Source organism: Melitaea cinxia, chromosome 12, assembly GCF_905220565.1.
Source record: "Melitaea cinxia chromosome 12, ilMelCinx1.1, whole genome shotgun sequence".
Lineage (NCBI taxonomy): Eukaryota > Metazoa > Arthropoda > Insecta > Lepidoptera > Nymphalidae > Melitaea > Melitaea cinxia.
The window spans coordinates 7,948,571-7,965,915 of record NC_059405.1 but is presented as its reverse complement, the minus strand read 5'-3'; the positions used below and the strand labels follow the sequence as shown (position 1 = coordinate 7,965,915).

Genomic DNA, 17,345 nt, shown 5'->3' with positions numbered 1-17,345 from the left:
TTTTATTATAATTGGTCCCATCCTGCCGCCGCCGCTCGAGTACCGCGCACTGCATTCACTCTCTAGCTCACCCGCCGACCTTCGGCGGATTTTGCATTACAAATATGGTCATTGGTCGAAATAAAATATAGCCTGTATTTTAAGTAGGAAAAGTTACATATATGTACAAAATTTTATAATTGGTCCCATCCTGCCGCCGCCGCTCGAGTACCGCGCACTATTCACTCTCTAGCTCACCCGCCGATCTTTGGTGGATTTTGCAATACAAATATCGTGGTCATTAGTCGAAATAAAATATAGCCTGTATTTTAAGTAGGAAAAGTTACATATTTTATGTACAAAAGTTACATAGTATATGTACAAAATTTCATTATAATTGGTCCATGAGTTTCGGAGATTAGCTCCGATAAAGATTGTGACATGATATTTATATACATACATACGTATATATATGACTAGCTTGACAATTAAGCTCACAGTCCATGATGGTAAGTGCTGTTGCCTAAGAACACCTGTACGAGGAGGAAGGAGGATACGAGGAGTATTGCAACTCGTTGCCAACCCTACCCAGCTGCTCTGGCTACTTGACTCGCCACAGGAAAAGAGGGATACAAAACGTCTAAAAAGCAAAACTAATAAAATAACTGTCGTAACCAGTTTACTTTTTAATATTTTCAGCATATATTTAAAAAATCTTAAATTAGCCTTCGCATTAACCTAAATTAAGTTTGCCTTAATTCTTTAATATCGATCTGAAATAACGACTCATTCCTAAAATTCGCAAATTTACAATATTATTATAAAAATATATTAAAGATTTTTATTCACAGATACAATGACAAAATATCACTTCTATCGAAGAGGCCGTCTCGTGGACCTGAACTGAGAGACGTTCTAACCGCCCTCACGACTATCAATTCACATGACACTTTCAACTTGGAGCGAGCAGAAACATTAGGAGATTCATTCCTCAAATTTGCTGCTACCTTGTATCTATTTCACAAGTTCCCTGCTTTCGATGAAGGCCAACTTACTAACATAAAAGGCAGACTCATAGGAAATAGGTTGGTATTTTGACATGGTTGACCATTAAATAAAAACTGTATAGTTTGATTGATTCAGCCAGTAACATCGCACCGCTGGGCATAAGCCTCTTTCTCAATGTAGGAGAAGGATCGAAGCTTAATCCACCAAGCTGCGCCACTGCGGGTTGGCAGATAAAATTATATAAATCCATATAGTATACAGTATTATATTTGACAAGTAACTATTATTTTAATTCCACTGAGGTTTTGAGTCCAAATGTAGTATCATTGACAATATCTCGTTATTTACTATAAAATTATAATTTGGATGCTTATCTTATCATACGCAATCTCATTAAATGTTCTTTGTGATAGGAATTTATATTACGCGGGCGAACGTGTGAACTTGGGTGGGCGTATGAAAGTGGAACAATTAAGTCCTAAAAGTGACTTCATTGTTCCTGGATTTTTCGCTCCACCTGAAGTAATCGACTTTATTGAGAAGCACCAAGTAAGTATTATTATTATTATTATTATAGCATTTACCTTTTTTCACAGTTGTGTGTCGAATTTTCTCTTAACATCGATTATCAGAAGTTTGATTTCTGAACATTGCAAGCGTGTTGCCGAACTTTACCTTTGATCCTCTACAGGAGCTGCGCCTACCTTACTTACCACAGGAACACAATAGTTATTTAAGAACAGTCTTATTTTGCTACGGTTTTCTGTAAGATAGACGTACATCCTCAATTAGGCAGCTCCTATAGTTAGCCATTAGCAGTGGCGTAGCGTAGTTTTCGGCTGTCCGGGGCGGAAAGAAATTTTGCCGCCCTCTTACTTAGATATTTCAATTTAATGTATACTATACATTACAAACATTATTATAGAGAACTTTTCGGCAAGATCGATTATCATTTTTTTTTTTTATTGTACAGGCTATATTTTTAATAAAAAAGTTTATAAACCCTTACATCCTGTATGTAATAGAAGTCATTCTTCCTGATTATTAGTCATAAGCGGGGAATTCCCACAAGTATAGACGTTGCCACTCGCTACAAAATATCATTAAAAGAAAAGAGATTCCCCGACTTCGCCACAAAATAAGTAATGAAAAATTCCGTGCTCCTTTTAATCCGTCCGAATTCGTAGTGACGATAAAAATAATATAAAATGTTTCAAATATATACAAAATATCTTCATTATTTAAGTATTGGTAACTTTTGCCGCCCCCTAAAATGTGCCGCCCGGGGCGGACCGCCCCTGCCGCCCCAACTACGCTACGCCAATGGCCATTAGAATGTTTCATGTGTTTTTAATTTATGGCGCAATATCTATTCTTTACTACCTGTGCTCGAGACTTCGTCCGCGTGAAATTGAACAAAAAAGTTATCGTTAATAAATTTCTAAAATAAAAGTAGCCTAAGTTATTCCTTATTACATCACCTATCTGCCAGTAAAAGTCTCGTCAAAATCGGTCCAGCTGTTTCAGAAATTAGCCGGAACAAACAGACAGACCGACAGAAATTGTAAAAAATGTTATTTCGGTACATTGACCGTGTACATATGCATATAGTAAAAAGCGGTTATTTTAATATTACAAACAGACACTCCAATTTTACTTTTTTGTATAGATAGCATTTCTTCAAATCCGGGTTCTGCTGTGTTGCTACGGCATTTAAGAATATAGCCACCCACTCTCTTCCCGTGGGTGTCGTAAGAGGCGACTAAGGGATAACACAGTTCCACTACTACCTTGGAACTTATAAAGCCGAACGGTACCTGGATAACCATCCAACTGCTGGCGTTCAAATACCCAGGCCGAAGACGGGCAGCAACGTCTTCGGTGCGACAAAGCCAGTCTTGCGGTCACCAACTCGCCTGCCCAGCGTGGTGACTATGGCAAAACACATGAGTTCGCGCTATTTTTGGCTCGAACTTCTGGAGGCCTATATCCAGAAATAGTGGACTGCGATATGCTGAAGTGATAATGATGATGAGACATAAACTGTTTACAGTGCCGATTACCTAAAACTATCACTGGATCAGTTTAAGTTATCACTTGTATCGGGTGTCCCTGGACGCACACGTTTTATTTAATTCCAGATCCGCCCAACGTTCATGATAGGCATGCAGTTTCCGTGCGCGGAGGCGCTGCAGGGCGAACTGTCGGAAGAGAGCCGCGCCGCGGTGCGCGCGCGCCTCGAGGACTGCGACCGCGCCGCCGAGCGCGCGCCGCCCGGCCGCGCGCAGAACGCCATGCAGGGCTACCTGGCCGCGCAGGCCGTGCCCGACAAGGTGACCGCTAGCTTGTGACAGCCGTCCATTACCTACTTCATATATCCTCGAGCACTGCGACCGCGCCGCCGAGCGCGCGCCGCCCGGCCGCGCGCAGAACGCCATGCAGGGCTACCTGGCCGCGCAGGCCGTGCCCGACAAGGTGACCGCTAGCTTGTGACAGCCGTCCATTACCTACTTCATATATCCTCGAGCACTGCGACCGCGCCGCCGAGCGCGCGCCGCCCGGCCGCGCGCAGAACGCCATGCAGGGCTACCTGGCCGCGCAGGCCGTGCCCGACAAGGTGACCGCTAGCTTGTGACAGCCGTCCATTACCTACTTCATATATCCTCGAGCACTGCGACCGCGCCGCCGAGCGCGCGCCGCCCGGCCGCGCGCAGAACGCCATGCAGGGCTACCTGGCCGCGCAGGCCGTGCCCGACAAGGTGACCGCTAGCTTGTGACAGCCGTCCATTACCTACTTCATATATCCTCGAGCACTGCGACCGCGCCGCCGAGCGCGCGCCGCCCGGCCGCGCGCAGAACGCCATGCAGGGCTACCTGGCCGCGCAGGCCGTGCCCGACAAGGTGACCGCTAGCTTGTGACAGCCGTCCATTACCTACTTCATATATCCTCGAGCACTGCGACCGCGCCGCCGAGCGCGCGCCGCCCGGCCGCGCGCAGAACGCCATGCAGGGCTACCTGGCCGCGCAGGCCGTGCCCGACAAGGTGACCGCTAGCTTGTGACAGCCGTCCATTACCTACTTCATATATCCTCGAGCACTGCGACCGCGCCGCCGAGCGCGCGCCGCCCGGCCGCGCGCAGAACGCCATGCAGGGCTACCTGGCCGCGCAGGCCGTGCCCGACAAGGTGACCGCTAGCTTGTGACAGCCGTCCATTACCTACTTCATATATCCTCGAGCACTGCGACCGCGCCGCCGAGCGCGCGCCGCCCGGCCGCGCGCAGAACGCCATGCAGGGCTACCTGGCCGCGCAGGCCGTGCCCGACAAGGTGACCGCTAGCTTGTGACAGCCGTCCATTACCTACTTCATATATCCTCGAGCACTGCGACCGCGCCGCCGAGCGCGCGCCGCCCGGCCGCGCGCAGAACGCCATGCAGGGCTACCTGGCCGCGCAGGCCGTGCCCGACAAGGTGACCGCTAGCTTGTGACAGCCGTCCATTACCTACTTCATATATCCTCGAGCACTGCGACCGCGCCGCCGAGCGCGCGCCGCCCGGCCGCGCGCAGAACGCCATGCAGGGCTACCTGGCCGCGCAGGCCGTGCCCGACAAGGTGACCGCTAGCTTGTGACAGCCGTCCATTACCTACTTCATATATCCTCGAGCACTGCGACCGCGCCGCCGAGCGCGCGCCGCCCGGCCGCGCGCAGAACGCCATGCAGGGCTACCTGGCCGCGCAGGCCGTGCCCGACAAGGTGACCGCTAGCTTGTGACAGCCGTCCATTACCTACTTCATATATCCTCGAGCACTGCGACCGCGCCGCCGAGCGCGCGCCGCCCGGCCGCGCGCAGAACGCCATGCAGGGCTACCTGGCCGCGCAGGCCGTGCCCGACAAGGTGACCGCTAGCTTGTGACAGCCGTCCATTACCTACTTCATATATCCTCGAGCACTGCGACCGCGCCGCCGAGCGCGCGCCGCCCGGCCGCGCGCAGAACGCCATGCAGGGCTACCTGGCCGCGCAGGCCGTGCCCGACAAGGTGACCGCTAGCTTGTGACAGCCGTCCATTACCTACTTCATATATCCTCGAGCACTGCGACCGCGCCGCCGAGCGCGCGCCGCCCGGCCGCGCGCAGAACGCCATGCAGGGCTACCTGGCCGCGCAGGCCGTGCCCGACAAGGTGACCGCTAGCTTGTGACAGCCGTCCATTACCTACTTCATATATCCTCGAGCACTGCGACCGCGCCGCCGAGCGCGCGCCGCCCGGCCGCGCGCAGAACGCCATGCAGGGCTACCTGGCCGCGCAGGCCGTGCCCGACAAGGTGACCGCTAGCTTGTGACAGCCGTCCATTACCTACTTCATATATCCTCGAGCACTGCGACCGCGCCGCCGAGCGCGCGCCGCCCGGCCGCGCGCAGAACGCCATGCAGGGCTACCTGGCCGCGCAGGCCGTGCCCGACAAGGTGACCGCTAGCTTGTGACAGCCGTCCATTACCTACTTCATATATCCTCGAGCACTGCGACCGCGCCGCCGAGCGCGCGCCGCCCGGCCGCGCGCAGAACGCCATGCAGGGCTACCTGGCCGCGCAGGCCGTGCCCGACAAGGTGACCGCTAGCTTGTGACAGCCGTCCATTACCTACTTCATATATCCTCGAGCACTGCGACCGCGCCGCCGAGCGCGCGCCGCCCGGCCGCGCGCAGAACGCCATGCAGGGCTACCTGGCCGCGCAGGCCGTGCCCGACAAGGTGACCGCTAGCTTGTGACAGCCGTCCATTACCTACTTCATATATCCTCGAGCACTGCGACCGCGCCGCCGAGCGCGCGCCGCCCGGCCGCGCGCAGAACGCCATGCAGGGCTACCTGGCCGCGCAGGCCGTGCCCGACAAGGTGACCGCTAGCTTGTGACAGCCGTCCATTACCTACTTCATATATCCTCGAGCACTGCGACCGCGCCGCCGAGCGCGCGCCGCCCGGCCGCGCGCAGAACGCCATGCAGGGCTACCTGGCCGCGCAGGCCGTGCCCGACAAGGTGACCGCTAGCTTGTGACAGCCGTCCATTACATTGTATTTAATTAAAGTTTTAATCAACGGAAAGTCTAAAAATATGTTAAAAGCCGAAGTGATCCACTCGATTATTATTTGAATAATATTTTTAAATTTTATCGACATACTAAGATTCTTTTCAAAAATTACACTTCTAAGTTTATCAATCAATTCACGGTGCTGCAAGCTTATGTTTTCCTTCGTAAGATTTTGCTCACGATCAAAGGTGATATACCTAGATGCTTATTTTTTTTTCTAATACGACTAGATCGACAAACGTACTCACCTGATGAGCAAAGAGATATATTAGCAGCCACCTTTACTTCGACATAAACACTCACACCACCTTAGAAATGTATTCGACGAAGTGAAAAGTGATACATCTGTCTACAATTATTTTCATATTTTTAATGCACTACAAAAAAAAGAAGACTTCTCAATTCGATTGTATTTATTTGTGTTCCTTGAGATGCGTTAGGATTGGAAATAAAACGACACGATGTGTTTTGACAGAAGCAAAAAACATAAAGAGCGCTATGTTCCAGATACTTATCCACTAACCCACAAGTACTTCCGAGAGAAGAGTATAAATAGGAAACAAAGCTTTACTCAGGATCTATACGAAGACAACCATTAACAAAGATATATACATATAAAGCTATACTTTTAGTCACCTAAAAACCGGCGGTTTTAATTTTAAATTTCTTTGACAAATTTATAAACCTAAACATCGAGCAGCAAATTAGATACGACAGAACGTTGTATTTCTTTGATATCACTTTACTTTATTTTATTTTTATTACAACCATAAAATCTTAAAAACTGATATATTACTTACACTTTTTAACATTTTTATATTTATTGATTAATCATTCAATGATTATTTCCAGTAACGAATGCTCTATTTGTTTAGTCCGTGGCAGATTGCGTGGAGGCGCTCATCGGTACTTACCTTATAAGCGGCGGGATCACATCTGCTATTGACTTCTTAGAATGGATTCAGGTGTTGCCCCCAAAGGTATGTTATTTATTTATATATTACGAACGCAGTAGCGGGTACCGTCGTTGGGTCCCGATCCCATGGGAATTATGGGTTAAAAAGTATATGCTCCATATGAGACCTCCTTTATCTTATTTTAGCTGTTCCGAAGATATATGTATAGACTTGTATATAGATAAACATTAAAAAACATTTAACTTATCCATATAATTAAAAAAAAAAAAAAAAAAAAAAACTAAAAAGACTGCAAAACCAAAACAGTAAATATTATTACGGAATGTAATTCCCGAACGAACGAATGAACCCGTGCGACATATAACTACGGAGTTCACGCTGTGACATCATGTGACGTCTTTATGGTACTATTTGCAAATAATAATAAAAAAATCAGTGGATTACTGGTAAAGATGCGCCAATTCTACAACCCTTTTTAACTGAAGTTGAAGTTCGTTTAACGTAATCGAGTTTTACCATAGTCGAACTTTTGAAAACCAAATTCGTTTTATATTCTATTTTTTTGGAATAGTCTTAAATAGTAAACAAATATGGCGTATTTCCGACCACAGATAATAGAGTAATATTGTAAGTATAGTAAAGTGACACAAAGAGCAAATGAATGAACAATATTATTTAGCCATAGACGAATATAAAATTCATTTTATGTTCAAATAAATATTGAATATTTTGCTAAGAATTAGTAGAGGTATTACGAAAAATAATAATAATAATAATCGAGCATCCAGCATAAAAGGCAACAAATTTATATTTTGTTTATGTGAAATGGTCGGCAAAAAAGACGTCAAAAATAAAATTTACAACAAAATAGGGCCGCCTGTGTCTAGAAAAAAAAAAGTCGACCCTATTAATATTATTGTCACGTTATTTGTATTTACTATGAATAAAAAACCATGCGCCGGCGGTACACTCTCTCTAACATCTAAAAAAAAGGACTAATAACATTGTTCTCCACGAAGCTCTCATTGGGTAATCCTAATCTTTATTTAAACCTAAGTCTCTTCTTAAAGTCTCAAAAATGTTTCCTGTAAACTACAGTAAACTTTTATGCCATTGCTATGTGGTATACTTTAATATTATATGGGATAGCGTAAAAAATGTTCAGGGTGAAATTGATATTCAGAAATATTCATAATATAACCTTACAATATAACCTTACAATATATAACCTTACAAACAACCAAACAATAAAATTTTAAATAAACCTTTACAATGAACACTTTACCATAAAAGATTGACGTTTGCAATATTTTGTAAGCATTTTTTTGCGCTCAACATAAAAAAAACAAAAAAAAAAACATAACAAAAAACAAATTAATAACAAATCGCTTTACGATAACATTATTTAACAAATTATAATTCGTGAAAATTTAAAATATAGGTAAAGAACACGGCTTATTTTATCGCTCATGCTGTTCATTCACTTATACTCATTCATCTCTAAAAATATTATGACCACATCCCTATTTGCCTTTTAAAAAAAGATATTGAAATGTCATAATCAAAAATATTAGTTATCTGTATTGTCGGAATTCGTATTTTAGTAGTTTTTATGTGTATAAATGATAAATTGATATTTGTTTTTAGTGAAATAAATAGTAAATGGAGTTTTACAAATGTCCGTAAGCTATATGTTGTGAAAGTGAGTGATAAATGTGGAAAAAACGTGAATTACGATTGACAGGGGTTTGTTTACCAAATAAGACTCTTCCAAAAAAACGGAATATAGATATGTATTGGAAAGATCTAATTAACGGAAGCAAGTAGGTAGAATGAATATAAGAAAGAAAGAAACTGTGAAATCACTTTTTTTAGATTTAATGATCTTATAAAGAATTTACAAAAATTTCATTAATTTTTAACGTATTATTATTGTTGTTTTTTTTTATGTACGTTAAGTGAGTATCACCTTATGGCGAATTAATATTTTCCATTCATTTAATTTTACATATTTTCGCTTAGGTTAGATGGATTTATAGTCTGTTGATTTTTCTTTAGTTTCAAATAAAAATCTGTACCCAATCAACAAATAGCAGGACGCAACGGTCAAAAAACTAATAATAAAATAAATAATATAATATAAAAAATAATAAAAACTCTTTATTCTACACCATGAGGGAGCAAAATTACAAAAATAAAAATGGGACATAAGTGCAAAAGGCGGCCTTATCACTAATGAGCGATATCTTCCAGTAATTTTAAAAATAATTTCTCCTCAAAAAACAATGCCCGAATGGGAAGGATGTGGGTTCGGAAAAAATATAAACAATTAATTTCATTATAATGAATAATATGTCATGATGATGATGAATGATGGATATAGGCAGTAGAAATTCGCGCGCGAACGCGGGTTTTCGCGGGAATTTCCCGCAAAAAACTGCGTTCGCACAGATATACTATATTTCGTAAAATTCTAAATTCTGTGATTTAACCAATAGAAATATAACTATTAAGATGTATCAGTTTTTAACTTGTTACTATCTATATATTTAAACTTATAATAACATAGGTTTAAGCTCGTTGACGCAGCGGTCACATCAGTGACTGTTGCTGGTTCGAGTCCTGCTCATGGCAAACATAGACCATATAGGTGTTTGCCGTGTTTATGTACTGTGTTTCCGGACGCGCAACACAGGAGGAATTCATAGTGAGGACCGTTGAGTTACAAAAAATTAACAAATTAGCACCGTTTTAAATTTATCCTATCGTTTGGTTCTATATTTAATTAACATTCTGTTAGTTTTATAAAAATAAAACTAACAGAATGTTAATCACGATGAAAAAGTCTAATACTATTATTTTATAACAGATATCTAATATTGTTTTTAGGATAATGTCAAACAATATTTGAATAAAAAAGTGAGCACCCCGATAACAGAAGGTAAAACTACGAAACAAGAAATTGACTGGCTGTTGAACAATTGCCAGAGCGACATAGAGAAAGTTGTCGATTACAAATTCAATGATCCAGCGTTGTTACTTGAGGTAAATTTATTTAACTTTTTTTAATAACTGTTTTTTTTTATTACAATTTTGTTTGCAATAGTCATGTTAATTATATTAATAAAACTAACTGACTTAATAGACGCTGTCCTGTCTTGCGAAATGTTTAAAAGGTGAAGTTAAAACAAACGGTACATTTTCGGAACTTTTCCGTTTTTGTAATTTTCTAATATTTTATTTCGTAAGTACCCTCTACAAAATATTAGAACACTTTTAGAAACAACGTCTCCAAAATAGAATTGTTTCAGACTTTCTCGAGTTTAGAACTTGGTGTCAACTCAAATGTATACAATTTGGATAGTAACTCGACCTTACAGAAGATCACTACTAAATAACACTGCTTTCAAGCAGTGTTGTGTTCCTGTGGTGAGTAAGGTGACCAAAGCTCCTTGGGGATAGGGTAGGCATCACGCTTGCGATGCTTCTGGTGTCGCAGGTATTTATAGTTTACAATCTACAGTATTCCCTTACCATCAGGTAAGCCGTGCCTTTGTTTACCGACCTATCCCGACCGGTCTCAATAATCTATCTAAAGTATGTTTACTGCAGTCAGTTTACTGCCGTCAGTTACTAGAGTTCGATTGTAACAGTCAATTTGTCTCACTGCCGTCTCAATAACATTGCTTCGAAATAAAGTAAGGTGAAAGATAGATCTGACGTCTTCCTTATCCTTTGTTAAAGTGTACCTCCGGATAATTTTCGAGTATTTTAAATTCGTATTTAATTTTGGGAAATAAATTATTCTTTTGCATTTAACATAACGTAAATATAAAAGTAAGTTTTAAAGCTTTTGTTTACAACGGCTGTTCTCTCGGGTAACTAAACAAAACTATAATGCTACCAATTATAATCCAAATTATATATAATCCATAGATGGCTTAGTACACATTTATTTTCAGCTTTTTTTCTCTTTTATTATTTGTGTACCTGACCATATACTGCTACATAATTACTGTACTTGGTGTATAGTGTAGTGTTCAAATTGATTTTTATTAAATTTTGAAGATTTTAAAATTGTATATACTTTATGTTTCACATACACACGTCTCATTATCAGTATTTTGATAAAGAAACGCTAGTTCTAGTGTACATGCTATTATTGTAAATAAAAATGTTATAAACCTTTTAACTAATGAGTTAATCGGCTGATTTCGGTCGATAGAATTGAGGATAGATAGCACTTCAAGCTAACAAAAGATAGCTACTGAAGTTTTTTCAATAACCTCCAGTCAGGTATCTTCTGTATGCTTCAAACTTTTTTCCTGTTGCTTTCTCCGTCCTCAGCAAGCGCCCTTTCAAAGATAGATCAAAGACGAACACAGAAATTCCAAGAGCAGATAGCTTTTTTTTATGTCACTAGGTTGCAAACAAACGTACGGCTCACCTGATGGTAAGCGATTACCGTAGCTTATAGACGCCTGCAACACCAGAAGCATCGCAAGCGCGTTGCCGACCCAATCCCCAATCCCCCCAGGAGTCACCTTACTCACCAACAAGAACACAATACTGCTTGAAAACAGTATTATTTATAGCTTATTGAAACGCAAAATGACGTATCTATATCATGTGACCGGCCACCAGTTGTATAAAAAAAAACAACTAAAAATAAACCATATTGAATTGTATGTACGATTGTGTAAATTCTTACACCCATAATGTTCCTATGATGTGTCGATAGTGTGTCTGCGTAATAAAAAATAAATAAATTTATAAATATAACATATATTTAAATTTTCAGGCATTTTCTCACGCATCTTACATACGAAATCGTTACACGAATTCCTATGAGCGTTTGGAATTCCTCGGCGACGCTATATTGGATTTCCTAATCACGTCACACATTTACGAGAACTTTGGTAAATTGACCCCCGGCGACCTCACGGACTTGAGGTCGGCTCTCGTGAACAACGTCACGTTCGCTTCCTACGTCGTGAAGTTGGGGCTCCACAAGTAATTTTATAATTTGATTTAGTGTGATATTCATTTTGTTGTTGATTCAACGTCACCAGCCTATCGCAGTCCACTGCCGGACATTGGTTAATCGAAGTTTACGCTAAACATCTTGGTTTTCTGCAATCCTATCTGCAATATTACGTAGATAGTCGATCCAGCGAGCCGGAGATTGTATATTCGCCAATACCAAATCCCTTTTTTTAAATCACGTCAAATCAACAAATCAACTAAATTTAACCTTATTAGGAATACTATATGCTCCAACTGCTTCGTAAGTTGATTATAATTCCTTTATTTGAGGTTGCCTGTAATAATTCGCTTTTAATGATTGAGACAACCGCTCTAGTGTAATAGTGCGTGTGCCGTGTCGGCCTAAATACCGACGGTCGCGGGTTCGATTCCCGTTCAGAGTGGATATTTGTGTAATACAAATATTTATTTCCTGTCTGATTGTTAGTCCTTGTGGTTTTCCCCACCGTGTCTCGAAGAGCACGTTAAGCTGTCTGTTCCGGTTATTATCATGTACACCTTATAGCGATCGTTAGTCAGATTATGGAATATATCCGCTAATCCGCATTAGTGCAGCGTGGTGGATTAGGCTCAGATCTTTCTCCTACACGGGGAAAGGGACCTATGCCCAGCCGTGCGATATTACATAAATCTTATAAGAATATTAACAATAGAGAAATAATATAGTTATATTATTACTAAATTTATGTTTTCAAACAGATACCTATGTTCGCAAATGAACGCAGTCCTTGAAAGCGCAATAAAGACGTTTGTGGAACATCAGGAAGAACGCGAACACGAAATAGTCGAAGACGTCCTATATCTCATCGACGAAGAGGATTGTAGCATTGCCCAGTACATTGACGTCCCTAAAGTAAGCTGAACTTTAATAATAGGTATTATTCTAGTAGTGATATTGTGGCTGGTTGTAGAGGAATAGCAATATTCGATATTTTGTATTAAAAGTTTTTTTAACATTATTTACTGTTAAGGCATATTGGAGAGAAGCCACTGCAGAAAAATTTCTTCATAAGAGTAAATAATAAATTTACCATAGATTACAACAAATATATACATAGTGATATTAGATTAATTAAAAATCGAATAGAATCTGTAAACAAAACTTATGAATGTATATACATTTATTCTGATTAGTCCATTGGCACAGTCTTCCACTACAGTGAACTGTTTGTTTCATACCACGGGCCGTATATCATTTCTTAAGGAGTTAACTCCAAAAAAGTGCAACTTTAATTATATGAAAATGTTTTAAATATGCTGTATAGTAACTGTAACTGAGGTAGGGCACAGCAGGAATTTCTTGCTCAAAATATGGAGCAGCCCGACTGGGGACCTCGACCTTACAGAAGACCACAGCTAAATAATACTGTTTTCAAGCAGTATTGTGTTCCTGTTGGTGAGTAAGGTGACCAGAGCCCCTGGGGGGGGGATTGGGTCGGCAACGCGCTTGCGCTGCTTCTGGTGTTGCAGGCGTCTATAAGCTACGGTAATCTCTTACCGTCAGGTGAGCCGTGCGCTTGTTTGCCGACCTAGTGATATAAAAAAAAGTTTACAAAAACATTGTATAATTATATCGTAATCCTATTAATCATTCGAGAACTTGCTAGCACATTAATGTAACCTAACATTGTTAAAACATGATTGTATGGTCTAGGTACTCAGTGATATCTTCGAAGCACTGACCGGGGCGATATATCTGGACAGCGGGGGTGATTTGAACAAAGTGTGGTCGGTCGTTTATAAGATTATGTACAAAGAGATCAACCACTTTTCTATGTGCATCCCGAAGCAACCCGTCCGAATGCTAATGGAGAGAATTCACGCTTGTCCCAAATTTGGGTAAGGTTTTATAATTTCAATTTATTGACTTTCTATGTTCAAAAAAGCGAATAGTTTAAGTCCCAATTTGACGTGATCTAATTTTAACGATTCGTAATCAAAATGGCCTGTCTTTTAGTATATGAATCGGTCTTTAAACGCCTTACATTTTCATACATGTAATTCACAATGTTATAAAAATTTATGAGGATAAATAATAACTTATGTGTAATGTTGTATATTCAGCTATTATTATACAGAACTATAATAAAATATTTAAAAGTAGGTGTTTATAAAGTTTTTGATATAACAGCGCAAACCGCATGCTTACTAGTTAGTAATGAGTCATACATAAACACAAAAATAGCTGACTAATGGCCAGCCAATTATTATAATTTAGCTAGTTTTTCTCAAGTTATATTAAAAAAAAAAAAAAACTAAATTGCACTCACATTATTTGACCTTACTATGCTTTAAATTGTATGAAGTCAGTACAGTGGTGTAAAAAATAATAATACGTACGTTGAGTATATTATATAAATGTGTGGGTGATACATAAAGTAATTTGTGTTATGATTGTTTTTATCTCCTCGTCCTTCAAAATGGCGGGTGATAAAACATTGGCAATATTTTTTTAAATAAATTTTCCCCATTTTAGCTAGATTTTTCACATAATTATGATCCGCTCCTATTAGTCGTAGGATAATTTTGCTCGACCTCCCTTGATGAATGGCCGATCCAATAAACATTAGAAGAAGAGTACATTTTTTTTCAGTCCAGAAATTCTTGTCCGCTATTGATTATTTATTGTTTTTCAGTGAGGCAAAATTGACTAAATCTGCTGTACCTAAGGTAATGATGCCAGTAACGTTTTCGAAGGAAGGTCAACAACATGTGGCGTATGGTGTAGGCTCAAACAAATCTCAAGCGAAACGTGCCGCTGCGAAACTAGCTCTTAAGATTCTCGCTGCCTAAAATATTAGATAAATATAAATTGAAATTTAAAAAAAGACTAGTGGAAATTTTGCGGACTTTTATACTATAACTATAATAATTTTAGTTCGTTCTATAAAGTGTCACTTTCTTCAGTAAGATATGACGAGTGTTTTTTGACATTTTTTTTTTATATTCATAAATAAGATACTTAAAATAAATAAAAATCGCATAACAGTTCCAAGAACCCAATTCTAGTAGTAATATAATATATACTTTGGCATGCGTTTAATATATGTTTTTTTTTCACTTTTATTATAAACTAGCGACCCGCCCCGACTTCGCACGGGTGCAATGCTGATACTAAATATAAAATATTAACTATTTATCGTTGTGTCCATTTGTTATAAGTATTCTTTGACGGTTCGCACTCCACTCCACTCCACTTTCCTGCGAACCGTCAAAGAATAAAATATTAACTTAATATTTGCAATATTAACGCAAAAAAATGTGTTTATTTACAAGATCACATTAAAAACCTCCAAAACTATCAGTGTTCCTCTACTATATTATGCATGTATTATATATATAAATCTTCCTCTGGAATCACTCTATTACTGAAGAAAACCGCATCTAAATTCGTTGCGTAGTTTTAAAGATCTAAGCATACAGACAGCGGGAAGAGACTTTGTTTTATACTATGTCATGTTTCATTTCTATTTTTCTGTAGTTTTGGTTTGATGCAAGACCAACGCTAATAAAGTAGATTTTTTTCCTTTAAATATACACAATTGGACATGTTACAGTTTTATTATAAGTATAATGTAGGAATAAATATATGTTATAAATTATAAGGATGGTCGTACAGGTATAGTAGGTATACCCGTCATCGATGTGAACTGCTATTTTGGACTTATTTTTTTCGAATGTAATTTATTTGCTTTAAAAGATTGATATTATTAGCATTAAATGCTTAAAGTAACTAACGTTAACTTACAAAAATCAATAATAATGTCCATCTAAATAGCTTCTTAATTATCGTATTGTACGTGATATATTTTATTTTAAATTAGAGTAGGTATATTACGTGAACAAATTGTACTTCTAAACCTTTCTCCAATGGGTATATTTTCTGTGAAAACTGCATGAAAATCCGTTTGCTAGTTTTTAAATTTATAGTAACCAGATAAACAGACACTTGTTTTAATTGTAGTGTAGATTTTTTTTTAACTCAGTATTTTTTGAAAATTTAATAGAATTTAACAATTTCTCGTACAGGGATTAATTGTATAAATATTGTCTCAAAAATATATAAGTCCTATTTTTAATGTTAATAAATGAAATATAATATGTCAAAATTTTCTATTTATTCCAATTTTATATTTTTTATATTTCTAACCGACTTCAAAAAAGGAGGAAGTTACATAATTCGACCGCATATATATATATATATATATATATATATATATATATATATATATATATATATATGTTCGGGGATAACTTCGTCGTTTATGAACCGATTTTAATAATTCTTTTTTTTTTTGTTGGAAAGGAGATAGTGTGGTACCATGGTACCCAAGTGTGGTACCATGATAAGGAAACCAGGATCTGATAATGGAATCCCAGAGAAATCGAGGGAAACCTTCGAAACTCGTAGTGACAACTAGTGAGTTTTGTTAATTTTTTTCGTCTACTTACGTTGTATTACTTGTCGATGTAATTGAAGTTGGTTTTTTTTTCGGTTGCGAGCAAACAATTATTTATTTTAGCATCCAAAATGGGTATTAAATAAAGTTTAAAGACTATTTAAAGTGAGATTTAGGGTCGTCCATCAATCACATGAGGCTCGAAAGTAGGGGAGGTGTTCAGAAAAATATCACGAAATATCGCGAGGCGAGGGCCATATTGAGATATAACATTTTTCGTTGAACACGCGAATTGTAAACCGAAAAACAACTAACAAAGCCCTCCGTGCCTGTTTAGATATTTCTACCATATTGTTTAATTTTTCGAAATTTAATAAGATTATACCTGTGTTTAAAGATAAAAAAAACAGGTATTCTGAAATTTTCAATTTACGTGACATCAAAAATACAGGTGATTTTTGAGTACTGGGGAAAGGGGTTAGGCTAAAACTTTACCAAATATCACCAAGGGGAGGTAGGGGTTAAAAAGTTGCTAAAAGCCATCACGTGTTTAATGGAAGACCCCTTTTTGAAAAAGGAAATGAAAAAAAAAACTAATTACTTTATCGGCGCTTTTGTACCCTGATAAACTTAACTTTCGATTTTCTTTGTATTAACAACACAAATTTGTCTTTCGTTATATTTAGCTAATATCAAGAACTATAAAGTATACTTTATTCTAATAGCTGTTTACCGAATTTTGAACACGTATGTAATGAGTGTTTAATTGCATTTAATTTGTAATTTAAATATTTTGTACGACTCTAAGCATATAGCAATTAGTTTGTCATTTTTTGTATCGTTAAAAGTTAATCAAGATAATTATGTACAACCACATAATTATTATGTTTATAAAAAGATGAATACAACATT

The 17,345-nt window shown here is 39.4% G+C and overlaps 1 protein-coding gene across 1 annotated transcript in view; it reads left to right on the top strand.

Moving 5' to 3' along the window:
* LOC123658508 (endoribonuclease Dicer) overlaps positions 1-15,080 on the top strand; it is a 46,240-nt gene extending 31,160 nt beyond the window's left edge. Inside the window, exons 27-35 of the mRNA XM_045593908.1 lie at positions 831-1,064; positions 1,401-1,536; positions 3,129-3,320; positions 6,946-7,050; positions 9,877-10,032; positions 11,789-12,000; positions 12,733-12,886; positions 13,688-13,872; positions 14,670-15,080. Of these exons, the coding sequence (XP_045449864.1) occupies positions 831-1,064; positions 1,401-1,536; positions 3,129-3,320; positions 6,946-7,050; positions 9,877-10,032; positions 11,789-12,000; positions 12,733-12,886; positions 13,688-13,872; positions 14,670-14,826 (1,531 nt within the window). The 3' untranslated portion in view covers positions 14,827-15,080. The remainder of the gene's footprint in view (positions 1-830; positions 1,065-1,400; positions 1,537-3,128; positions 3,321-6,945; positions 7,051-9,876; positions 10,033-11,788; positions 12,001-12,732; positions 12,887-13,687; positions 13,873-14,669) is intronic.
* The last annotated feature ends 2,265 nt before the right edge of the window (positions 15,081-17,345 follow it).